We start from the raw sequence: 25,255 nt of genomic DNA on the forward strand, positions 1-25,255 counted from the left end.
CGGCAGGGACAGGGCCAGCCCCAGCTCAACAAGACGGCACATCCCAAACTGCTACAATTTATTGGACAACGGTCAAGGGGTGAAGGGCTCTGAACTGTACATCTGTAAAAAAAAAAATCCAACAAAATAAAACAACAAAAAAAGAGAGTGCGGCGCGCCTCATGTGCTGGACGCGGTTTTCCTCCGCTTCAGCCGCGCTCGCCAGTCCTCCGGCAGCGCCTCGAAGTTGGCGTTCCTCTCCGCCATGCCACTGCAGGGACAAAGCAAGGGGTCACCGCCCGGCTGGCACAAGGTGACAGTCCCCACCACCCTCGTGTGCCGGCCCTGGGGCCGGAGATCTGGACCCCAACTCTCTGTCCCCCCCAGGAGGAGCCGGGCAACGTAGCACGGGGAAGGGCCCGTACCTCATCAGCTGCTGCTGCTTCCACTCCTCGATGCGCCGCTGGGCCGTGGTCTCCCGGTCCTCCTCGCTGGAGCTGGAGTTTTCCTCCTCGTCCAGCTCCCGCTGGATGCTCTGCCACTTCTTCACCAGTGACGGCATCTTCGTTTTGCCCTTCTTGCCCTGCGCCAGAAATGCAAACAGGCTGCGGTGAGGGCGGCTGGAAGGGGAGGACACCCGGCACGCCGGTGAGGCACCGGTGCAAGAGCCTACCTTGTCCTTCCGCCCCTTCCTCGGCTTCTCCTTCTCCGGTGGCGGCGGCGCCTTGGGGGTGGGAGGTGGGGGCGTCTGGGGGGGCGGTGGTGGCGGTGGCTGCTCAGCAGTGGTGGCAGCGGGCAGGGCCCCTCGTGGCGGGGCCGGCTGCACGGTGGCGGCAGCGGGCAGGCCAACGGGCGCGGCGCACTCCGAGTAGCTCATGACAGAGGGCGCAGCCGGTGCCGTCACGCCCAGGTAGCCGGACTGCAGGCCCAGCGCGGTGGGCTGAGGGCCGGCGTGGCCCGGCGCCATGCGGAGGTTGGGGCGGCCCTGGATCTCCCCCTGCAGCCGCTGGCGGGGCCTCAGGGAGGCCAAGGGCACGGCCGACGGCTGGTACTTGCCGGCGGCCATCAGGGGCTGGCTGTAGATGACGGGGCAGCTGCCGATGGTGGCCGTGCGCTGCATCAGCCCCGGGTTCATCTCCGTGGCTTTCCTTTTCTGTGGCTTGGTGGAGAGCAGCGGGGCTGGGGTCGGTTCAATGGCGCCCTGGAACAGAGTGTCAACATTAGCACCGAGTCGGGAGGGACCCCCATTTCCAAACGTCCCCTCCCCGGGCTCACAGGGGCTGGGGGACTGGCTGAGCCCTGGCTTCGCCCAGCTGCCGGCCCCGCCGCTCACCTGGCTGCTGCTGGCAGCTGGGCGCAGGAGAGGCTTCAGGGGAGCGTCTTCCTCCGTTCCTGGGGCGGGCGGCTCCTCACCCCCCTCATCTTCCATCTCCACTTCCTGGATCTCACCGTCTTCTCCGGGAGGCGGGGGCGGGGGGGGCGGCGGCGGGGGCGAGTCTGGTGGAGGCGGAGGCGGCGGAGGCATTTCCAAAGGCAAGGGAGGTTGGAGGACCGGGACAGAGGACTGAAGCAGAGTCCAAAATGGAGTGAGCGGCATGAGAGACGTAGCAGGAACTTGGCCTGAGAAGGATTCTTTACAAAGGGAGCCTGAAGAATACACATTGACACAGGCTTGAAAACCCACGCTACGGACCGCGCTGCCTGCTCCTGCCCGCTGCCTCCCTGCCGGGGCCCTGCCCGGGAGCGGGCAGGCAGAGCTCAGGCCACGGGCTCGACCGTCGAGCTGCAAGCCGCCTTCCCCGCCACCGCGGCGACACCTAAAACCGATGGGGACAGCTGGGACGCGGGAGAAGCGCTCGTCCCGGCTTCGCTAAAGCCACCGTGAGGTGCTCAGGGAGGGAGGCCACCGCGTACTGCTCTAGCGCTCGGCGGGACCCCACGACACCCCAAAACTGCAGCAACCCCCCCTCCCTGCCCCCACGCTGTTACCTGCGGAGCGCTCGGCGGGGTCCTCGGCACGCTCTCCTTTGTCTTTTGGAGGTGGTTTAGGAGGACCGTCGGTTTTTCTGTCGGTGGTCCGCTGTCCCTCCTCTTCGTCCTCCCCGTCGGGGAACTCCCATTGCGACTCTCCTGAGCGCTCGTTAACATAGAAATAGCGTCTATGCTCCCTAAATCACAAGAAAGAGAAGGAGGCTTTAGATTCCCTTCCCCGCCACTGACACTCCGAGGCGGGCCTGCCCACGACAGCGGTGCGCTCTCGCAGGGAAGACCCTCTGCAGCGGGGCTGCCGCTCTCCCAAACGCAAACAAACAACTTTGAGGACAAGAGGCAGGAGAAGCCCGGAGCCGATTTCGCTCAAAGCTATTTGCGTTGCCGGCTGCGTGAAGGTCGCCCTGAGCCCCCCGCTCCGAGGGAGGGGAGGGCTGAGAAAGCAGGCCAGCGTGCGGCAGAGCGACGTCTCCCTAGCACCGGGACTTTCAGCCGCCACCTTTGGCTGAAAAAGTCGCCCTCCGAGAAGAGGCACCGGGGAACAGCCCAATGGAGAGAAGCGGCTGCCCCCCTACCCCGTGGTGCGCGGAGGTCGCTTTTATGATACTCTTGGTGTCAAACACACAGTGAATGCTAGAGAGAGGGAGCGGATCTGGGAGCTGAAAAACAAAAGAGCAAAGATTTCAAACAAAGGAAAATTAATCAAGAAAGCCAAATAGACAAAGAAATGTTTGGGTCTGACCTGCTGGCAGGAGACAGAAATCTTGTTCTTCATTCCGTCGGTGAGTTGAAGTTTGTCCTTTGTCAGAGCTGTTGGTCAGAAGAGTTGATCCAGAGATCCTGCAAAGTTCACAGAGCTCTCGCATGCGCGACCCCCCAGGCCCGCCCTCCACAGCGCTTTACACTCGCGAGAGTGAAAACCAGCTCTGTCCGATCAGGGAATCAGCTCCGTCTCAAAAGCACTGAGCACTCCGTTTGGATCCTCCAAGTTTGGTGGCTGGCCCAAACTCTGCGAGTGCCGGACGTTTCTCTGCCTGCCCAGCACTGCTAACAGAAGCTGCTCTCAGTCTCCCAGAGGGACGGCGCCACGTCGTCGGGTGGTGATGGTCACAAATCATGTCTGAGATGTCAGAGATGAAAGGTGAGAAAGGTAGGAGAGCGCGTACCTGTCCCAGTGGCAGGACCAGCCTTTAGGGGTGGCGTTTATTTCGTATTGTTTTAGCTGTTCGGCTGCGTCTTGGAGTTTGCGTTTGAGGTAGTTTCCATTGAGAGCACCTTCTCGCCAGTCTGCAATGCGGGTCTAGAGGGCAAGAACCGGGGGAAGCCGTTGAGGGAGGCTGCAAGCGGCCCTCGGGACAGGACTCGAGGTCCGGGAGGTTCCCTTACGGCAACGGGACTCGGGGGGGCCAGGAGGAAGACACCGCCTCCGCGCAAAGCCATGCTCTCCCCCCGCCGAGGAAGGGCCCTGCAGGAGGCAGGCCGCACGGCGCGGTGCGGTGCCGCCGCGGCCACGAGGTTCACGCAGCACCGGCCCTCGGCGCTCGAGCGGCGGACAGTATTTGATCCGCTTCGGAACAGAAGGCCGGAGTGAGGGGCGAAGGCTCGGTTACCTCTGTCTGCAACAGCAACATGTGGAAGTTGGAGATAGATTGTCTGTTGATGCCCAGGAACTCCAATTTACTAGTCAGAGTGTTTGCCAGCTCTCCGATCTGAAACTGCCAGGGAGAAAGGGCAGAGTAAAGAACCGCCCTCGGGTGGCGTCACCGGGCGGCTGCGGCCCCCGCGGCTCGAGGCCTTCCCCGGCAAACAGGACTCGGGACGGCCCGCGGCCCCTCAGCCAGGCGGGACTGGGACACGCCACCCTGAACGCGTGCACCTGTCACCCCCTCTACCTCCTGTGCCCCAGGGAGGGGGTCGGTGTGGGGCAGCAGGACGAGACCTCCTCCACAGCCGCAGGAGGTGCCAGCGAACCCCAGCTCCTTTGTGGGGACCCTGCCCTGCTCCCAGCGCCTCTCAGCGCGGTCACCCCTCCGAACCAGCCGAAGGAGGGTTACGGGCTTGGTCTGCTTCAGCACCCCGGCTCTGGAGTTACAGCAGAGCAATCACCAGGGCAGAAAGTGTTAAATACAACACTTCGACCATTTCCCAAAGGAAACAGCCAGGATATAATTTCAGGCTTCGTAAGTTGCCGCTTTCCGGAGGAACAATCTGGAAAGCGCAGGAGAGGGGTAACGGCTCTGGATTTACTCCCGAGCAGAGACAGCGTCTACGTTAAGGCTCAGGCCAGCCCACAGCGACCACCGTGACTCAACCCCAGTGTCCCGCAGGGGCCAAACCTCCAATTCGGGTGCTGCACGGGGACACGGGACCCCCTGTGTCAATCCCCCTGACTGAGGGCACTGCATGAAAGCAGCTACAAGCCAGAAAGCGACTCAAGAGCAGAAACGGGGCGGACGCCTGCAAACGGCATCACACTTGCTTTAAGGAGGGCTCTAAAAATGTCTTTTTTCCTTCACTCTTTGGAAGAGGCTTTGGAAGGTCCCCAAAGCCGACAGCGCAGCATCTGTCTCCAGAGAGGGACACGGGCCAGACAGACAAGCCCGAGGCAGGGAAATGAATTCCCGCATTAACGTGGCTACGGAGAAGGCAGGGAAGATCCCAGAGCAGAGGGTGACTTCACAGCGGAGGACTCGGATCTCCTGCAAACCAGAGAGCCAGCAGAAGAGAGATTACCCCAAATCGATGAAGCAAACGGTACCGATTACCCCAGGAGACGGCATTCCTCCAACAGCTCTAAAGGGATCCTGCATGGGAAAGCACCACGCTACAGCACACGGTCCGTCACAGAGCACCGCCAGTACCAGGAGAAAAGGGGACAGCAAATGTGACAGCTTAAAAGGCTTTTCGCAGCCATCTGGGACGCAGCAGCCAACAAGCGCGGTCCTGCTGCAGGCTTTTTATCTTTTTATAACTTTATTTTTAAATAAATTAAATTAAAAAAAAAAAAAAAAATCAGACAAGCCTCCTGTAGATGCTATACTGAGGGAGGGCTCGGTGGTTTTGGGCAGGGAACAACCCATCTCGAAACTCTGTTACAGAGTTCTTTTACGGGAGATGCTAAATCTGTCACAAGGACAATATGGAAGCCCTTCCCTTTCATGCTGGAAAAATGATTAAACGATGGGAAACAAGGGCAGGACCGGAGGTCAGCTTTCGCTGCGGGTCTCCACCGGGCTTCTACGACAAGCCGGCGATTCCCCATCCATAAACCATCTGGCACAGGGAGGTGACAACACTTGCGAACAAAATTAAATTACTCAGGAGCCAAGTTTAACTCTGCGGGAGATCTCAGGGTAAAAGCAACCAGGGAATCAGAAGGATAAACAGAAAGATCCCCCCAGCACTCTGCGTAACATACACCCAGAGCCTGTAGCTCTGAGTGTCACCACTGCAGCTCAGGAAGGGGCTCTGGGAATCATTCAGCCGCAGCCAAAAAGAGCAAACCAAGGCTCGGAAGAGAAAACATCAGCACGATGCTGCAGAAAACCCCAGGGCTTCCCCAGTTTGCATCGAACAACTTCAAAAAGTCGTGCTGGGGAGAACGGTACTGGCAGCCTCCAGACAGAGAAATTACAGACGAGGAGTCTTCAGCCTGGGAACGGGATGACTGTAACGGACACGTGCCAGAGGACTGTAACATCATTATTGGTCAAAAGAAAGTCAAGACAAAAGCGTTTGCTCTCTCTCACGACCAGACCCAGGGCTCGGTCTTTATCCCCCCATGCCCCCTTTGTTTTTTTTAAAACGTTTTCAAGCCTTTGCTGCTGGCTCCTGCTAGAGACAGGACACCGGGCTGCAGAGATGCTGGCCCAGTCCCGCAGGGCCGAGGTGAGCTGCTCTTGCAGCTGCGCTGGGATCTGAGGTTTAGAGCTACACCAGGGCAGGGTCCTGTCCCGCCGGCCGCGCGGGAAGCAAATGAAGTCACTCCAGCCAGGCCAAACCCACAGCCCAGAGCTCAGGTGTCCCCGCTGGCTGGTGGCATCAGAGGTGGCTGAGGGAGACAGCATGTCCCTCCACGCTGCCGGTAGCACGGCGAGCCCCTGGGAGAGCAGCAAACTGGCCAGGGCCTGGGGGAGCTGCCGAGTGCCCAGCCACGTCCCTTAACGCGAGCTGGGACAAATCTCACCGCCACGGACCTCTGCATCTCCGTACCTTTAGGTCCTGCTCCTCCTCTTCTATTTTTGGTGCCCCTTGTGCTTTTGTTTTCTCCTGGGGCTCCTCAGACTCTGCCTCTTTGTCTGAATTGGCATCAGCTGCTTCTGTGCTCGCCGCTGCAGGAGAAGAAATGATAGGTGAGCCCTTGTCCCGCCACCGCCACGGTGCTGCCAACAGCTGGCTGGAGACACCGTGCCAGGGAACCAAAACTACTGCAGGAGAGGGCAGGTAAAGAGCCGGGGCTTCTTTCCCACAGGAGCCAGCGACAAGAGCCTGAAATTAAAAAGGAGAGAGGGTCACCGCCTCTGTGTTTTGATGTCAGGGGTCCTTTCAGGAGGACGGGACGGTAAGCAGAGAATTACAGCTGCTACAGCGCAAGGGCTGAAGGAGGAACAGCCCAGAGCACAGGGGTTCAAGGAAGAGAGCCAACCGCCGGGCAGGCAATCGTTAAACTCCAGCGGTTTAATCAAGGAAAGGTATCAATGATTAAATAAGTTGAGACAATGTCAAAGACTGACGAGTTCCTAAAACCTTGTCAAGACCATAAGGTTTTGCCTGAGCCGCACCACAGGACAGCGGTGACTAATTCACTGTCCAAAGGACACATTCCAGGGAGGAAAGTTTTTCAAGGGACTCCTAAAGCCTTTAGGGGAAAATAAACACACTCCTGGTGTGCCCTGGCCTCAAGGGCAGGAGGGTTCCCGCAATTCCCCTCCAGCTGCAGGGTGCTCAACTTTGAACAGGTTATTTGAAAGTTAACACCTTCCTGCTCCCCGGGCGAGCAGGAAACCAGCCCTGCAGGAAGGAGCCGTCTCCAGGGACCTTCTGCTCGAGAGCCTGCAAGGCACACGGAAAAGGCCTCCAGCAAAACCACCCTGAGAAGAGCCACGCTGGACAAACAACGCTGGGACTTAACTCCAGGCCTGACATCCAGCTCATGCCTCCGCCTCAAGCAGACACACATCGGGGACACAACAGCCCCGTTTTGGGGCAGGCACCGTCTCCCCCTTCAGCAGGACGCAGCCTGCTCCGGGCTCAGGGCACTTTTGTACCCCTTTTTTTCTGCGAAAAGCAGTTCTCTCCCATTCTGCCTTGCTCTTTGCCACAAGGCAGTGGTTGGCACAAAGCTCCGTGCCGGGGAGGGACTGGGAGATCTGGGAGTCGGGACTGTTCTCTCCAACTCTGCAGCCAGCACAGCTCTGGAGGGGCTGGGGGGGGACACACAGGAGGGTGGGTGCAGGTAACAGCCACAACAGGCAGCGAAGCACGGGCTGTAGTGGAGCATTAACAGCCACAATCGTGCGATTCCCCCAAGGCAATAAATTCATACAACGCGCTGCAACATCCGCTGAACTGTTGTTAACGTGTATTTGATGAGTCCCTGAAAGACCGCGGCTGTACCACGGGAAAGCAGAGCGCCAACAGGAACATCAGCTCTGCCGAGGGGTTGTTGTCACTCGAGTGATACATCCAACGCGCACCCAGAATCAAACAACCCTTCCGTGAACCAAGTTCTCCTCACCGTGAGGTCCTGCCCTGTGTTTCCTACACACCAACAAGCGCGGAGCCGGAGCAGCTCTGGGGGAAGAGCTCGCCTGGCTGAAATGTGGTGTCTATCACCAGGCGGCTCAGAAACACAACTGGAAAAGAGGAAGGGCACAGTTCCCCATGTACCACGGTTGGGATTTATAGTGTGGAGAGGAAAGCGGAAGGTGGTGGGGTGTGACAATGCCGTTGCCACGCTTCTGTGTTCCTTCTTCTTATAAAAGTATGGGCACTCTCCTATTTACTTTCCTGATACAGTGTTGACTGTAGGCACTCACCTGTTTATTTTCTTTAATTATAGGATAAAGGAGAGAATTTGGCAGAGCGTCAGCTTATCCCCACACTGCCCTGAGCATGCGAGGCTCATGCTGCCAGCCTGCAAGCCTGGCTGTGTGTGACAGCAGTGACAGCCACCCCTCTGGGCCTGTCCCCTGCCTGGCAGACGTACCTCACTGCCCGTCCCAGCTCCTCTACGCGCCGTGTGAGGCTCTGCGGGTTCCAGGCACCCTGTGCATCTTCGGGGACAGGAAACCCCTTTCCAATTACCTGCTTCTGCCGTTTCTGGGCTCTCCCGGCCCGTTTTGCTGGAGCCTCGACTCGCTGATTCAGGGCTGGCGGCTCCAACAAACAGTTTCCATTTCCCTCGCTTAGAGGCCAGCCTGCGGATTGCGTCCTGCGAGGCCGACTGGCTCCCGTCGGAGAGCGGGCTGGAGCCCGAAACGCTGCCGTCACCTTCCTCCAAGGCACGCAGCTCCGCCTGCCAAGAGACATGACGGCGAGGGGTACCTCAGTAACCCGAGCCACCCCCGGAGAGCAGCCGCAGTCACAAGTCACCCATGAGAGAAGAGGAAACAGCTGCTCTAACCAGGGCACCGCGTTAACACAGCACGAGTTTGCCAGCGGCTGCTGACCCGCCCGCAGCATCCACACGGAGCTGATCTATAAGGAGCCCGAAGAGGAGCAGCACGGGAAACGGAGAGTCACTCTCCCAAAGGAGGCAGGACACAAACGTGTCAGCTATTATAAATAAAAATATAAATAAACGTCCCAGCTATTCCTTGGCTGCACCCACGGCCTCATTTACATGACAAAAATATTCTTACCTTCTTTCTCTCCAGCACCATCTCCAGCTCGAGGGTGTCCTGCTCCTCCTCTTCCTCAGCGCTCTCCCCCGACTGCACCACGCTGCACAGATCCTCCTGCAACGTGTCTTCCAGGGGATCCCTGCTGGGCTCTGGCTCTTCGGGAGCAGCCGGCGCCTCTTCTGCTTTTGCCTCCTCTTCCGGGGGTGGCTCAACGTCCTCTTTGCAGATCACCTTTCTCCTCCAGCGCTCCTCTTCCTCCTTCACCACATCGGGCAGGAGCGGTGCCAGGAGGGCTGCAGCCACCCCCTTCTTCTCCTCCTCACTGTTGGAGAGGGCCTGCACACCTTCATTCACCTCCTGCAAGGTCGAGCTTCCCATGAGCTTTCCAGCAGCAGCTGCGGCTCCCTGTCCCCTTGCCCCAGCCTTGCACCTTCCCCGAGCAGCTAAGGAGACCGCAGCCCGCAGAGGAAGAAGCCCGGATGGCTGATGGGGGCGCTGCAAATGGAGCGGAGCAACCCACCCACTGCCAAGGAAGCCCAAAGGGGCGCCCACAAGCCCTGTGGCAAGCAGAACCTGGCACTGGGCCCGTTTGACTGACCTTCTTCACCTCCCGCTTGGCCAGGCTGGCCCCACGGGCGACGCTGCCTGGGGCGGCCCCCTTCTCCTGGGGGTACAGCTCGGCAGCTGCTACGAAGCTGCCATTGGCGCCCGCCACGGTGCTGCTGAGGAAGAGGAGAGGAGTGAAGGGTGGCTCAGGGACAACATCTCGGGGACAAGACCCTGGGGCCTCCCCTGGCAGGGCCGGGGGGTCTCTCCCACCTGTGCTGGTAGTGCTGGAGGCCCTGGACCTGTGTCGCCAGGTACTGTGGCAGCTCCCAGGTCACCTCGTTGCTCTGGGTGTTCCAGTAATAGTAGCAGCCGGTGTTCTCGTCCCACACCTCCTGCCAGTCGCCCATCTCCAGCTCCCCCACTGCCGGGGGGGACACAAGGACAGGCTGTCATCCACAAGACACGCAGAGCCTGTGTCCCACCACCAACCAGACATGCTCCCCAGGCTGTTGTCGCCCGCCTTTCCCCAGTGTTGTCACCGCCCTCCCTTTGGTGAGGCAGGGGACAGCAGCCCCCCACCCTGAGATGGGTGCAGCCCTAACAGTGAGGGTCTGCAATGTGCTCACCTCCTGCCAGCGAGCACTGGGTGTCATACTGCCACTCCGGGGCCGGCACTGAGCCTGCGCCGTTGGCGGTGCCCGAGGACTGGCCTGAGCCTGACTCCTTCGGCTCCGGGCGGGGAGGGGTGGGGGGCGGCGCAGAAGAAGAGGAGGAGGCAGCAGAAGGCTCGGTGGGCTGCGGCGGAGCCGTGATGGCATCGATCTCCTGGGAAAAAAACATCCCAGCGTGAACTTCAGATCCCAGGGGAGGCGAAAGCAGAATCAAAGCGCTCATCAGTAGCGGAAAACGCCTCGGACTGTGAAACCACCCTCTTCCTCCCAAGGACCTCCCCTCCGCCCGCCTCTCCCCGCCAGCCGCACTAACCGCCAGGAAGTTTGCCAGCGTGCTGTCAATGTCTGCCGAATTGTTGCCATTTGCATCCGCTGAACGGGCTGATTTTTCTGCGGTTTCGCCCTCCTCGTCGTCGCTGTCTGCGTAAGCACCGAGCAGACACAAACCTCCTGCCCGGGGAGGGGGAAAAAACCCTCAGTGAGGGGGGAGATACGTGTTGGGGCTCCTCCTGCTGCGGCGGGGAAGCGGATCCAGCTTCCCCCTAAGGCTGGTCCCACCATCACCCCACTAATCCTGCGAGGATGGAGATGGACAGCCCCCTCCCATAAGCATTCAGGGGATAAACATCCCCCCCTTCAAAACATCTCCCGGCCCCCCAAAATCAGGGGAGAGCAGCCCCCCAACCACACTGGGAGGGGGAAATACCCACCCGGGGGGGGGGGGGGGGGAACCAAAACAAAAATCAGAACACTAGGAGGAAAAAACAATTCCCCACCCCTGAAAAAAAAGACTGGGGGGGGAATATTGTATTCTGCCTGCAAACCACAGAGGGGGGAGTCACCGCTCATCAAAATACCAATATTTTAATATTAATTACTAAATTGATATTAGATTTATTTAAGAGATAATAAAAGTAATACGGGGGAAAAAATCACCTCTTCCTCCCCCCAGAAAAAAAATACACTGAGTTGAGAAATATCTCCTAGTCCAAATCTTTAAGATGAAAAGTCATCTCCCTGTCAAACATCAGGAGGGGGAAACTTCCACATCACCACCCCCCAAAAAACAGAAAACTGGAAACAATAATCCTGTTCTCCCCCCTGAAAAAAACTGGGGGGGGATCATCCCACTCCCCCAGATAAAAAGCACTTAAACGGGGCAATCGACTTATCTTGGTAATAAATAAAAAGCGTGCTTAAGGAGGAGGAATCACGATGCTGAAATAAAACCCAGAACAATTAAAAGGGGAGCAACCACCAAGAAAGAAATTTAGGAAGGGATTAATTATAAAAATAACACTTTATAATAATACTTCAAGGGGGATAATCAGCCCTCCCCCCTAAAAAAAAAGGGCTTGTGAAGGGAATAACTACAAAAGAAAAAACGTTTAGCGAAAAAAAAAATGGTTTTTGGAGAGCGGGTGATACTCCTCCTTTAAAAAAAACAGGGGGGCCTAACCGCTGATTTTATTAAGGGAGGGGGAAGGGTCTACCCTCTCGTACCTGTGGGCTTGACGGCGGTGGGGGGCGGCGGGTTGGGCGCGCTGCGGGGGGGCTCCGCCACCGCTTCGGGTTCGTCTGTGGGGGGGAGAACCGTCAATACCGGAGATTTGGGGCCGGAGGAGGCGGAGTATTCCGCCTCCTCCGGCCCCGGTAACCGCGACTAGGCCGCAGCGCTACGAGTAGGCCGCGCCGAGGCCTGCGCTAGGCCGCGCCCCGCCAACAAAGCGCCCCCGCCCCGCCTTGCTCTTATACCCGGCTCGGAAGCCGAATCGGCTCCTTCGACCGGCGGTACCGCCGCCGCTTCGTCGCGGCGGGGTCCGGGAGGGGAGAGTTGGAGGATGGGGCGGCGGCCCGGAGCGGAGCGGGATTTCTTCCCCATGGCGGCGGCGGCTGGAGCGGTGGCTCCGGGCTGCGGCCGCGCCTGCGCGGTGAGGAGAATGAGGGAGGGGAGGGGCGATGCGTCGTACGTCATGGCGTAGGGGGCGGGGCTACAGCTCACCACGCCCCCTCGGGGGTCCCGGCCGCCCCTGGAGCCTATAGAGCTCTCCTGGCCTATAGCCCCCTCCTGTTCCATAGCACGGTGCTGCCCCTGGAGCCTATGGACCTGTCCTGCCCTATAGCACAGTGCTGCCCTATAGACCCCTCCTGCTCTATAGTATGGTGCTGCTCCTGGAGCCTATAGCACCCTCCTGCCGTATAGCACAGTGCTGCCCTTGGAGCCTATAGCCCAGTCCTGCCCTATAGCAAGGTGCCACCCCTGGAGACTACAGCCCCCTCTCCTGCCCTATAGCAGGGTGCTACTCCTTTGGGATATAGGTCCACCGTACCCTATAGCCCCATCATGTCCTATAGCACAGTGTTGCCCTAGAGCTAGGTGCCACGCCTGGAGCCTATAGCCCCCTCCTGCCCTATAGCACAGTGCAGCCCTTCACAGCTGTAGCCCCACGCTATAGCATAACGCTGCTCCTAGGAGCTATAACCCCTTCTTACCCTATAGCACCCAGCCCCTCAGGCTTATAGCCCCATAGCATGGTGCTAGCGTTTGAGCCTATAGGGCATACTGCCCCCACGGCGGGTATAGCTCCATCCTATAGGCCAGCGCTGCCCCTCCCTCAGCCCCAGTTCTCTGGCCCTATAGGGCAGTCTGGCCCCCTGGCCCTATAGCAAGGTACCCTGCAGTATGGCAGTGCTGGCCCTAGAACTCCATACCGCCCTATAGCTGGGGCCTACATAGAGTCCCCTACACAAAAGGGCTGTGGGTGCTTCACCCCCCGACCCACATTCCCCCCCCCCCCCCCCCCAGGGTGCTGGGGGGCAGCACCCGTCCCAACACAGACCTCTAATAACGCTTTCATTTTATTAAAGTTCATCCAAAAAACAACAACAATAAATAAAAAGATACGCCAAAAGCTGCCGCGTATGATACAGGATAGGAGCGAGGGGACCGCCCGGGTGACGGTGGCACCCCAGAGCTCTGCTCAGCACCGGTCACCCCGTCCCCAGAGGGGACAGCAAGGTGACACACTGGGGGTGCAACTCCACCTCCCCAAACCGGACCCTTATGGAGAAAGAAAAAAAAAAACCAAAAAAAAACCAAAAAGAGAGAGTAAAAACAGCACCAGGGGCTGAGCCAGCGCAGGGTGGGACGGCAGCGGCAGCACCCGGGGACGTCACCTGGTGGCCAACAATGATGGGGCGCCGCTAGTTGCGGCGGTAGAGGCGATCCCGGGTGGCCACGCTGACCTTCTGCTGGTAATCCTCCATCTTCTCATGCAGCTTCTGATAGAGCTGGGGGAGGGGCAGAGCAGGCGTCAGGGACTAGCGGCTCCCACATCCCATCCCGCACCCCATTCCCAACTCTCCGACTGCTGGGGTAGGAGCGGGCGCAGGGCACCTTGGGGTGCTCCCTGTCGCCCCCGGAAGTCTTCTTCCCCAGGCAGCGGGACCTACCACGCCGTTGTGATGGTTGGCGGTGCTCTCCCGCAGTGCCTGCAGCAGCTGGTCGATGGCGGTGTAGGGCAGCCACACCATGGGGGCCGTGGCAGAGAGCGGGAACTGGAAGGGAGAGGAACCCTCGTGTCAGATGTGGGAACGCTCCCCCCGGCCCAGGTACAGCAAGGAAGAGCCCCCCCAACCGCCATATCCCAACACCCGCTTGTCTTACTGGCCCCACGCAAGTCGGGGGGCGCGATATCCAAACCCCGAGGGGGATGTGGCCCACGGAACAGTCCCTGCCCCGTCCTGGACTGTAGGTGAGCTCACCTCGATTCCAAAATACTGGTGCCCTTTGCCCAGCACAGCGTCTACGTACTCCAGGACCAGCTCCACGGCCTCCTCCAGCAGGTCGTAATTCAGATAGAGCCGCAGCAGCTCGGCAGCGTCCACTTTCTGCAAGCAAAGCGGGGTGGTGACACCCAGGGAAAGCGCCCAGGAGCCACCACCATGCCAAGAAGAACCTGCTCTGAGCCTCGCTAACAGGCACAAAGCACCTGGGCCTGAAATTCCCGGAGCTGGGAATGGGAAAGGGGGGGGAAGCCTGCAATGAGGAGGTGCCCGTGGAAGCGGAGGTGATGCGGCAGCTCTGGATTTTTGGCCAGCGGGCGCCAAGCGGTGACCCTCTCCCTCTTCTCACCTTGTAGCTGTTAATGAGCCAGTTGGGCAGAGGGATCCCGTGCGCCAAGAGCTTGTTGATGACGCAGCGATGGTACAAGCTGTTCTGGGACGGGTAACGCTCCAAATAGGATGAGAGCAGCCGCCAGGCTTCATCTGTGGCGCTGCAAGGCAAGATTTCCCCTGGGAATCCATGCCAGCAGCCCCTGCCCACTGTCGGCGGGGCCACCGTGTGCTCCAGGGGACCTGTCCCACTGCCCGGGTTCAAAATGTGCATCCGAGGCCCAGGGAAGCGGGGCGTGGTGCGTACAGCCGGCTGGGGACAGCGTGGTGACAAGAAGCAGGATGGCTCTCCCCATGTCCCAGTCCCACAAATCTGATCTAAGCGGGTTTTATGGGTCTGTGACCCTCTGGATTCCCACAAGGCTTTTGCTCCCAGAAACCACCCACACATGACAAGCAGCTCCGCTCTTCTCCCCCCACCCCCGACGAGGACCTACCTGGACTCCTTGGTGGTAACCAGCGCGGAGAGCTGGTTCGCTGCCAGCCAGTCCCAGGCCTCCGCCTGCGCCACTTCCCCTCCCAGCTGCAGCTTGATGCACCTGCAGGACAGCAGCGCAGAGGTGGGCTCTCGCAAGTACTGAACGGGTGGGTGTCAGGAGGATGGGGCCAGGCTCTTCTCAGCGGTGCCCAGGGACAGGACAAGGGGGAACGGGCACAAACTTGACCATGGGAAGTTCCATCTCAAGACGAGGAGGAACTTCTTTGCTGTGAGGGTGGCAGAGCCCTGGCACAGGCTGCCCAGAGAGGTGGGGGAGTCTCCGTCTCTGGAGACATTCAAACCCGCCTGGACGCGTTCCTGTGCCACCTGCTGTGGGTGACCCTGCTCTGGCAGGGGGCTGGAGGGGATGATCTCCAGAGGGCCCTGCCAACCCCCACCAGTCTGGGATTCTGTGAGCTTCTGCCTTGTCACAGCTGCCAGCAGCAAAGCCACCCCTCGCAGGACTATTCCTAAGCGACAGCTAGGAATTCAGCTGGCTTGGCAGGAAAAAGAAGGCTGAGCGATTTCTAAGCTGCTCTAAGTGCCAGAGAGGAATTAAAATTGACTCTGATGTTGGCAAGGTTTAGCGCCCAAGCTTGGGCAGGAGATGTCCTCTGTGCACCTAGCCACAGGACCAGGTCGCGGCAGAGCTCCTGAACAACTTTGCAGGCACAACGCGTCTCCTCGAAGCACGGAGAGGAATTCTGGGGCTGGAGATGAGGGATGAGAGCAAACGGGACGGAGAACAGGCAGAAGAGCAAGCTTTCTGCCAACTGCCATTTGAGAGACACTCAACAGCTTCAACAAATCTTCTGTAAGCAGCTCGCCAGGCATCAGCAGGAGCGTGCCACGAGCCAGCCCACCAGAAAGGCCTCCAGATGATGGTTGTGCCTGGGTCAGGATCACTGCGACTGTCGGATGCCAGGGAAAAATCTCTCCCCCATCCCCACCTGCTCAGCAAGGCTCCCTTATTTTTCATTTTCAGGTGTGAAGAGCAAGTTCCACCTCAAAACCCACTAAGCCGGCAGCTGCTGAGGCTCGGCAGGGCATTGGCAGCCACAGCAAGCAGAGAGCTCAGGACAGCGCTGGCTTCTGACCCCCCGCCGAGCGTCACGCAGCGCGTGTCTCACCTGCCACACGTCACCTGGGGCGGGGAGAAAAAGCTCATACGTACTTGAAAGCGAGTCCCTCGAAGACGGGCGTCAAGGGCAGCTTGAAGGTTTGGCACAGGGTGATGGCGGTGTCAAAAAGGCCGGCCCGGACCAGGAGAGCAACCGTTTCCTCGGGCGTAGAGTTGCCTACAGGGAGGGAGGACCAGGTAAGTGCCTCCCCCAGTCACACCCCAGCGATTACTGGGCCCTACCCCCACGGAATTCAGCGACAGCAGCACAGTGCTAACGGCCCGATGTCAAACACCCTGCAGCAGCCCTTCTCCTCGCACAGCCTGAGGCTTTCTTGGCCTCGGCAGCATCTCAGGAGCACAGGATCCGTCCCTGGAGGGACTGCACAAAGCAGCAGGGAGCCCCCTGAGCCATCCCTGCTCAGGCAGCAGCCAGAGAGGGACACGTCCCGCAGCCAAATGCTGCCGCTGTGCAGGTGAGCAGGGAGGGGACAGCCTTGCCACCGGTGCAGCAGGTCTGTATCCAACCGAACAAGGCACCAGCTCTGCCAGCGCAGGCCGGGGGGGGAAGATGAAACCGTGGCACTCAGCTCCCTGCGTCTCCTGTTTGCCCTCAAACCAGCTCTCCCAGCCTTCCCCTGCAATCCCGTCCTGGGAAGTCTTCTCCTGATACTTAAAGGGGAAAAATGTGTATGAGCTGCATAATTCATATCAGACAGCGGCAGAACATACTTTAAATGGTCAGAGTGGGGGAGTTGCAGCTTTCTGCTCCCCACCAAGGAACAACTTTGATAAGCTAACACTGTTGTGAAGCAGGATTCTCCAGGAAATTTAAGTCTTGCATAAAGCGTTTTGTTTTTTTTTTTTGTTTTTTTTTTTTTTTTCCTAGGACTTTACAATTCTACTTCATCTAGGGACAATTTCCAGCAAGACAAAAAGATGCTTTTTTGTCCCAACTCACGAGCTCAATCCCACGCTGCAGATCACTGCTACAGCTTGGCAAAGCCAAAAAAACGGTGGAAAACTTAAAATCGGTTCTCCTGATCTGCCTCTCCAAAGCTGCTGAACTTGGTGGCAAGATTTCATGTGAGGGAGACAAACTGAACGGTCCCTGCCAGCTCCTGGTTTTGTTTCTGGGAATAAAACTGCTGCTTCCTCACCCGAGCTATGACTGAAAGCGCTGTAATTAGCACAAACCTCAGGGGAAGCGAGAGGCGGCTGCGCCGCAGCCCTTTTTTACCTGCCACAGCCGCTGTTGACAGGTCGTGCTGCACCAGAGTCAGCCGGATCCGGGCCAACACGCACTCCCGCTCCAAATCCTCCAGCTCCAGGATCTCGATTTGGCGAGTTGCTGTAACAGATGGACACGAAAGGGGCTCTCAGCATCTTAAAAAGGGCTCTTCGGCCATCGTGGAGAATATTTACACCCCTCTGCCATCCCGAGAGGAGTCATGCCACAGAAGACAGCAAAGGAGAGGTCAGGTTTTGCTACCCCTTCCTTGCTACAAACCTCCCGTTCCTGCTCTACTGGAGATGCTCCCTAATGTTTGGTAACAGCTGCTGCTCCGATTGCCGGCGCATAGGCTACAGAAGAGCTCATTCAGAAATAATTGTTTTAAAAATACCTGACCTTAAATTTTCCTACCGTAACGCTGAGGGATTAACGAGTCTCACCAGACCCCGCCATCCCGTGCCTTGGCAGACACAGAGTGGAGCCCTCACCAGCAGAGACTCGCTACGTCAGCAGGCTTTCCAAGAGCACAAACAACAAAGGTCTCGAACAACTAGAAATTGCCTCACAATGGCTCTTTTTTCTTCAAATTACAAGTTATTTCCACCGAAAGCAAAAGCACTGACAAGAGATCAAACCGCTGAGGAGCGTGCACAGAAGCTCCATGGGAAAGGAGCTGTTACAGCGTATTGCGACTGGGAGACACTAATACTGGGAGAGTTAATCACCTTACAGTCCCCCAAATTATTGATCTGACGGAGGTGGGAGCTGCCCTGAGCCCCCTCCCAGCCCACACGGGAGCAGCAGAGCTCCCAGGCCAGGGGAGAGGGAACACCAGGACCAGGCACTTACTTGGAACAGCCGTGCACTCCCCATCGTGGCTCCTCTTTGGGGATGCTCCAGGGCGTTCGTACTTGCAGGAAAAAGCAGAAAGAGGGTTTATGCCCACCTGGTTATTCAAAGGACAAATTGCCTCGGTCCGATACAGCCCCAACACCAGCTCTCTGTTTCAAGCCTTGATTTGAATCAGAGAAGCCATCCAAGCACTTGGCGGTTCAGGTTACGTTTATCTCTGGCTATCAGAAACACGGCACAGCATTAGCTGATCAGGCCACGGTCACTACCTCTCCGCAAACAGATTGGAAACACAAACCGTGTCACAGTCAGTCTCCTTTGGACTGCTATTCCGGCTGCTCAGACTCCCCCCAAAAGATTTTCTCTCCAGCAAGAGGTGATATATTCCCACATATATACCCCAGCCCCCTCCCAAAAGTTGCCCTGCTTCCACCCCGCTCCAAAAAGGGGCAAGGACACAAGGGTGAGGGACAGGACTGATATCTCCAGCAGTGTGCCCAGGTGGCCAAGAAAGCCAATGCCATCCTGGCTTGTATTAGAAATAGTGTGACCAGCAGAAGGAGGGAGGTGATTGTCCCCCTGTACTCAGCACTGGGGAGGCCACACCTTGAGTATTGTGTCCAGTTTGGGGCACCTCAATATGAGAGGGATCTCGAGGTGCTGGAGCGAGCGCAGAGGAGGGCAACACGGTTGGTGAAGGGCCCGGAGAATAAATCTGATGAGGAGTGATTGAAGGAGCTGGGACTGTTTAGTTTGAGGAAGAGGAGGCTGAGGGGAGACCTCATCACTCTCTACAACCACTCGAAAGGACACTGTAGAGAGGTTGGGGCTGGTCTCTTCTCACAGGTAATTAGTGATAGAAGGAGAGGGAATGGGTTCAAGCTGCAACAGGGGAGGTTTAGGCTGGACATTAGGAAAAAATTCTTCCCAGAAAGAGTGGTCGGACACTGGAATAGGCTGCCCAGGGAGGTGGTGGAGTCACCGTCCCTGGATGTGTTTAAGACTCGTTCAGATGTGGTGTTGGGGGATATGGTGTAGGGGAGAACTCTGTAGAGTGGGGTTGATGGTTGGACTTGATGATCCCAAGGGTCTTTTCTAACCTAAATGATTCTATGATCTCCACTGAGCGGGGCAAGACAGTGCTGCACAAGCTGGCCAAGACAACGAGAGCAGCAGATTAAGGCAGCCAACATCTCTGTTCATCACATCGGAAAGGATTTTGGAAGCTCCTTTTCAAACATACAGCTCTAAGTGTCCCCGCGGACAGCTCAGGTCAGAGGCTTCGTAGTAAAGCTCAGGGTTTCCTACCACAGCTCCCGAAGCCGGCTGCACTATCCAGGCGTACTCTGGGCGGATCAACCGTAGGCAGTTAATAGCAGCGAGGAAACAGTTTCCCTGTTTCTGGAGCCCTCGGAGCGTCCGCACCTCCCTGCCCAGGCGCATGCCGTACTCAAACATCACTGTTCCAGCTGGGAGAAAGGGGAATATGTCAGCCCAGAGCCCGGACAGGCCACACCACTGGGGAAGCGGCATCCCAGGCAGACAGGCTGTTACAACGAGCCTTACCCTTGCGGTAGTTGTGGCGGTAGATGTGGAAAGCGTAGAGCAGCTCGTAGTAATTGTGGGTCATCAGGTCCACCGCTCGAGCGTGAGATTCGATGATCCCCACGACCTGCAGCGCACAAGAGGCCCAGATGGGTCGACAATCCCTTTTTAAAGGGAGGGGTTGCGCTCCCATTCCTCCCAGCGCAGGCCGGTTACCTCGTTAAGGAGGTTCACGTAGGGGAACTCCACCAGGTCCTGGAGCTGGGACCGCTCGCAGAGAACCACCACTAGCTGGCGCAGACAGTCCAGCTGCCTGCGGAGACAGAAGCACAACCCTTCTGGAGGAGCGGGAGCAAACCCAGCTCCAGGCTGCAGGTTTTGAGCCATGAACATGCTGCTTTGTGACGAGCTCCGTAGCATTTTTTTTCCTGGCTTACAACCAAGAAGTCTCTTCAGATTTCTCCTGTGCTGGAAATAAAGATCCTGACAGCAGAGATCCTCTGCAAAGGTCTCTTAGGAGGGAAGTCTATTCCCCCTCAGCTCTATTGGGTAAGATTTTCTTCAGCCTCAATTAAAACACATTCCTGCTTCTCCTCTGAACATCCATTCCAGCCATTCCTGCTCATCTCTAGGGTGAAGCTTCCTCTACCCAGTTCACTCCCCAGATGGTACTGAAGCCAAAAATTCAACTCCAAGTCTTTTCTTTATTAAACTAAACTGACTGGACTCCTAAAGCTTTTCAACATACAAGGCCACATGCGATCTTTTAGCCATTCTTTTGGCTCTTCGCCGAATCTGCTTCCCCCCCGCCCCGTTTCTCCCTTTGAGATAGTGCCGATCCCAGCTGTTCTTACAAAAATTAAATATGCTTTTTTAAACACACCTTTACACAAGCTAAAACAGAACCTCTTAACACAGCAGCCAGGTCCTACCCTAAAGCATCATCTTCCTTCCCGTTTGACAGAAGAATTGGCACATGGACCTTTGAGACAAGGGAGAATAAAGGCATAAAACTGTCACCTACCTGCTTGGATCTGGGTTTTGTGTTAAGGCTATATATGCTTCACTGTTGTGTCCTAAATCCAAGTGATGTTTGAAGATGCAAGTCCTCAGAGTAGCCTGAAAACACCCGAAACATGCTGGTTTGTGCGTTTGAGTTACACAACTAAAAAGAAATGCCCACGTAAGCTCCCTGAAGAAACATCTTGATGCAGAAAGAGTGATCCGTACCTGGCTTCTCCAGTCATCAGCCGATTCCATGATAGCCAGGGTAGCCAACTGGATGACCAGCTCCGGTAAACCCACCATGTCCAACAAGCGCAGAACCTGGAGAAGACAACACTCTAGCGCTGGCTGCAGCAGTACCAAAAAACAGGTCGGGTTGGCAAGGGTTTGGTTTTTGTTTTGGTTTGCCTTTTTTAAGAGGTACTCCTGTCCCTGCTAACCATAAGAGCAGTCAAAAGATTTTGCCAATGTTTCTAAGCGATTAGACTGAAAAAGGAAAGATTTTGGAAAGTCACCGAGGTCTAAAACAAATCCCAGTGCAACGGGCCCAGGCTAGGGCTTTTCTGGAGGATTAATCTCTGCACATGTGAGTTTTCTCAAACATTTGAGTGCTGATGGTCACGGTAAACCCCTGCAACAGAGAAGTAGATGATTCTGTCCCCAAGCACACATGCAGAGAGAGACGTTCCCTCTCCAAGGGCGCCTGACAATTGTGTTTTTGGATTTTAAAATCAGGGAATCCCTTACAACGAGCCTGGGTCCAAGCTCACAGCCTGTCTGAATTACAGTATTATGCAAGAAGGAAGATCCTATCTCAATTTAAAGACATTAACTTTAATTTGCCTCAAAGCTTAATAACCTTCCCCTTAAGCAGCACCTTGCATCTAGCCTGGACACGTCTGGCTTCTGCCTCCAGCGGCTGGATCTCACCCTGCCTTTTTCTGCTGGATAACAAAAGTCCTCTGCTATTCAGAAGCTAATAGGTGGAAAGTACCTAGCTTTCACGCTGGAGTCACCCTGTCATCACCCCTCAAAGGAAAGTAAACAGACTATACTAAGATTTCACCTCCCAAAGAAGTATGTTTTCTGAGTCTCAAGTCATTTCCCCAAAAGCCAAGGACCAAGCAGGAATTCTCTCTCCAAGCAGTGCCCGCGTGGAACAACTCGGTGCCAATTCACTGGGTCAGGCTGGTGCACGCTGGGCTGGCTCAGCCGTACCTTGTTGTAGTACTGCAGGCGTGGAGTGGAGACCATCTCACCCTCCTCAGGTTGGATCAGCCTGTCCAAGAACTCTTCTCTTCCCACCTCGGACGCAGCTCGGCAGAAAGAGTCCAAAGCCTAGAAACAGAACAGAAAGCAGCTTGTGTGTGCCCTCCAAGCCTGCCATACCAGTGAGGGGACAGTACTGCCCATTCCAGCTCCAGTATCCGAGACCTGCTGGCCCCAAGCTAACAAGAACTTCCCCAGGAGCAGATCCCACTGTCCTCCTTCAATCCCGTTCTTTGCCCAAAGGAGGCAGAGCTCCAGATGGAAGTTTCCTGACTTGGACTTGGCTGGCCCTACCTCCGCACTTCCACCCTCGCAAGAAAAAAGGTCCCAGACCACAGAGGGAGTCGAGGGCCTTACCTTGTGCCCTTCACCCATGACAAGGTAGCACCGGCCCATCATGAAGGAACAGGAGCCCATGTTCACGTGGCACCAGGGCTGCAGCAGGCGAATGTATTCCTACAGGAAAGGAGGAAGAGGAGTTTTGAGTCAGGTCAGCACTCGCTTGTCACCTGCGGGCACCCAGCATCAGAGGGAGGAAGATGGCTTGAGAGCAGCCCTGAGGAGAACTTGTGGGTGCTGGTGGACGAGAAGCTCAACATGAGCAGGAAACGAGCCCTTGCAGCCCAGAAAGCAAACCGCATCCTGGGCTGCATGAAAAGAAGCATGGCCAGCAGGGCAAGGGGAGGGATTCTGCCCCTCTGCTCCGCTCTGGGGAGACCCCACCTGGAGTCCTGTGTCCAGCTCTAGAGTCCTCAGCACAGGAAGGACATGGAACTGTTGGAGCAGGTCCAGCAGAGAGCCATGAAGATGATCAGAGGGCTGGAGCACCTCTGCTGTGAGGACAGGCTGAGATAGTCAGGGGGGTTCAGCCTGGAGAACAGAAGGCTCTGAGAAGACCCCACAGCAGCCTTCCAGTACCTGACAGGGGGCCTACAGGAAGGATGGGGAGGGACCCTTTATTGGGGAGTGTAATGATAGGACGAGGGGTAATGGTTTTAAACTGAAAGAGGGGAGATTGAGATGAGATATTGTGAAGAAATTCTTTGCTGTGAAGGTGGTGAGCCCCTGGCCCAGGTTGCCCAGAGAAGCTGTGGCTGCCCCATCCCTGGAGGGGTTCAAGGCCAGGCTGGACGGGGCTTGGAGCAACCTGGGCTGGTGGGAGGTGTCCCTGCCCAGGGCAGGGGGTGCCACTGGATGGTCTTCAAGGTCCCTTCCAACCCAAACCATTCCATGATTCCATGATTCTAAGAGTTCGGCCTCTAACACCAAAGCGCTGTGTTGGTGGCCCCTTTAGCTGCAGTGCTCACACAAATCCCACTCTTCCAGCTCAAGGGCTGGTTTCCCCAGCCCCAAAGCCAGTGCACAGATGGGGAGACACCCCCCACGTTCTCCCGGGAAACAACCTGCTATAAATACCCCAGTGTCTGTGCAAAGCACCTCAGAAACAGCACCCAATAGCCCCAAAAATCAGACACAGCGCTCTTTACAACCACTGCAATCCTGCTGGTGGGAACTGCACAGGAAACATTACCCTGACGTGCACGGAGCCTGAACGGGAGCCTGCATGTGTGAAGGCAGCAGGAGAACAGGCAAAGGAGGTGTTAGAAGAGCAGTAACTGCACAGCAGGGCAGGAGAGGGAGAGCAGCCAAGGAAGGCCACGGATTACAGCAACACACCGACAGGCACGGGGTGGAGTGCTGATAGCACCAAGGACACACCGCAAATAAAGACACAACACGGACGCTGGCCAGGGCGATACGACACAGCCTGGCGCCGTGCCTGCTGTCAGGATAATATAAGGGCTGCAAAGTGTCATCACCTATCAAGAAGCAACTAGGAGGCACGACAGAAACTCAAAAGTTGGCATCCCTCGTGCCTGGGAGAGCAGCGTACGCTCTTCGTACTTGAAGAAGTAGAGACGTCCCTGGGACTCAGCAGGGAACAGGGAAGCTAGGACGCGGCGGTAAAGCCAAGGTCTCACTGGCTGACCTGCATCTTTGTGTGTGCATAAACCACCAGCGCGTAAATGTGCCTCACCTACCCCAGCCACGGGTCCACCAACAGCCACGTGGCAATGCATCCTCTGAGCCTGGATTCACCGCTCAGATTAGGCAGCTACAACAGCTAAATCCCACCCCAGGCTTGCTCGACAGCTTGTCGCACAGAATAAGCAACACGGAGAGGTTTGGCCCTCATCCCAGGCCAGTGCTTTGGTCACTAGACCTTCTCTGCGCCCGCCCGCTACTCGCAGGGTGCTTCCTGTATCTCCACCCCTATTTGGGTCAACCTGCTCACGCTCCCAGCAAATCTGGTGTTAGCGCCTCGAGGTCAACGCACCGCACTTAATCCAAGTTTACGTGACCGACTGGGATCAGTGAGTGTAACAGAAGGTGGCAGGGAGGAGGAAGAGCCCGCTCCTGCGGAGATAAAAGTCTCTCCCATCTCCTCAGGCGGGACAAGCCAAGCGGAAGCAATGCAAGGAAATTCAAAGCACGCTCGCGCCACGAGAGTGCACATATGCCAGGAGGAAGAACGCTGCTGCCCAAACCGTCCTGGCATTTCCTGGCTCAAAAGCTCTGCAGATTTGACATTCTTCTCAGCAGCAACATGAACATAAAAGAAAGCAATTCAGCCCCCAGGTGTAAGGGACTGTGAGAATAAAAGGTTCTGCTAAGCGCAGGAAAAAACATCTCACTAATAACAGCCTGCCTAGCCCTGCACGCCTGAAGGACTGCCATGAGCCAGGGAATGAAACGCGTCACATGGCTCTGCAGACAAGAAACCGTGCGGTTCAGAACTGGAGCGCAAGCAGCTACAACTACCAAGGCCCTGAAGAGCACGGGAAGAGCCGGTGGAGAAATACAGCCGGTCGAAAATACCGCATTCTATGGAGACACCTGAAAAAAAGGAGTTCACTCGCCCCGTTACCAAGATGTTGGGGGCACAGCTGGGGATGGAAAGACAACGGCTGTTTCTTACACCATTTTTTTGTTAGCAAGGACATTTAAGAAATAGACGAGCCCTTCTGAAACTTCTATTGCTGGGTTGAAGGCAGCTTTCTGAACCCCTGGTCCCACAGGCAATCTGTTTGCAATGCTACCGCAGAAAAGGCTACGGGTACATCAGCAGCTAACAAACTATTGCATTACGGCCTTGCTGTGATATTTAAACAAGCTCCGCAAAGACGTTTCTTGCGCACAGCATCACGCTGTCAGACAAGCCCTGGGAGGCTGAACTCCTCCACGAAAAGGGCATATAAGAATCCTGAGCGCTTATGCCTGGATTTTCTTGAAAACAGATGAAAGAGGAAATGACCATCTTAAATCATTCCCCAACAAACTCTCTGTGGCATTTTCTAGGTAGGAGATAACTAGCAAAAAGCCCTTTTCTTAGCAGAGGTGGACACTACAGGGAACGAGAAGAAGATGGAAGATATTTGCTGCTTTCCAATTCGTTCACTGTGCTGACACTGCGATAGTTATGAGAGATTTCTAACAATTTTCCAAAAGAATCATCCCTTTCAGTCCATTCCATCTGCAGGA

The 25,255-nt window shown here is 56.7% G+C and overlaps 2 protein-coding genes across 6 annotated transcripts in view; both read right to left on the reverse strand.

The window, feature by feature from the left end:
• Positions 1-41: 41 nt before the first annotated feature.
• On the reverse strand, positions 42-11,994 carry FNBP4 (formin binding protein 4). Of its 5 annotated transcripts, none has more exons than XM_063333377.1 (17): positions 11,789-11,994; positions 11,537-11,611; positions 10,347-10,483; positions 9,989-10,187; positions 9,633-9,783; positions 9,412-9,532; positions 8,832-9,170; positions 8,177-8,485; positions 6,181-6,456; positions 3,579-3,683; positions 3,135-3,268; positions 2,711-2,808; positions 1,969-2,147; positions 1,313-1,543; positions 653-1,180; positions 405-562; positions 42-250 (listed from the first exon to the last, which is right to left on the reverse strand). In XM_063333377.1, exons 1-17 carry the CDS (start codon positions 11,913-11,915, stop codon positions 160-162), a joined length of 3,258 nt encoding a protein of 1,085 aa, XP_063189447.1. In that variant the 5' UTR covers positions 11,916-11,994; the 3' UTR covers positions 42-159. The 5 variants fall into 5 exon arrangements, with proteins under 5 accessions (XP_063189447.1, XP_063189449.1, XP_063189446.1 ...); XM_063333379.1 differs by having other exon boundaries at positions 6,181-6,299; positions 8,275-8,485; positions 9,412-9,535; XM_063333376.1 differs by having other exon boundaries at positions 9,412-9,535.
• An 880-nt stretch (positions 11,995-12,874) lies between these two features.
• The window catches only part of NUP160 (nucleoporin 160), a 30,725-nt gene continuing 18,344 nt past the window's right edge, over positions 12,875-25,255 (reverse strand). Inside the window, exons 21-35 of the mRNA XM_063333363.1 lie at positions 22,070-22,168; positions 21,662-21,781; positions 20,669-20,764; positions 20,463-20,557; positions 19,655-19,751; positions 19,460-19,565; positions 19,202-19,362; positions 17,891-17,951; positions 17,048-17,158; positions 15,862-15,985; positions 14,647-14,748; positions 14,169-14,310; positions 13,799-13,924; positions 13,487-13,591; positions 12,875-13,324 (exon numbers count right to left, since the gene is read on the reverse strand). Of these exons, the coding sequence (XP_063189433.1) occupies positions 13,238-13,324; positions 13,487-13,591; positions 13,799-13,924; positions 14,169-14,310; positions 14,647-14,748; positions 15,862-15,985; positions 17,048-17,158; positions 17,891-17,951; positions 19,202-19,362; positions 19,460-19,565; positions 19,655-19,751; positions 20,463-20,557; positions 20,669-20,764; positions 21,662-21,781; positions 22,070-22,168 (1,632 nt within the window). The 3' untranslated portion in view covers positions 12,875-13,237. The remainder of the gene's footprint in view (positions 13,325-13,486; positions 13,592-13,798; positions 13,925-14,168; positions 14,311-14,646; positions 14,749-15,861; positions 15,986-17,047; positions 17,159-17,890; positions 17,952-19,201; positions 19,363-19,459; positions 19,566-19,654; positions 19,752-20,462; positions 20,558-20,668; positions 20,765-21,661; positions 21,782-22,069; positions 22,169-25,255) is intronic.

Source organism: Chroicocephalus ridibundus, chromosome 4 (assembly GCF_963924245.1).
Source record: "Chroicocephalus ridibundus chromosome 4, bChrRid1.1, whole genome shotgun sequence".
Lineage (NCBI taxonomy): Eukaryota > Metazoa > Chordata > Aves > Charadriiformes > Laridae > Chroicocephalus > Chroicocephalus ridibundus.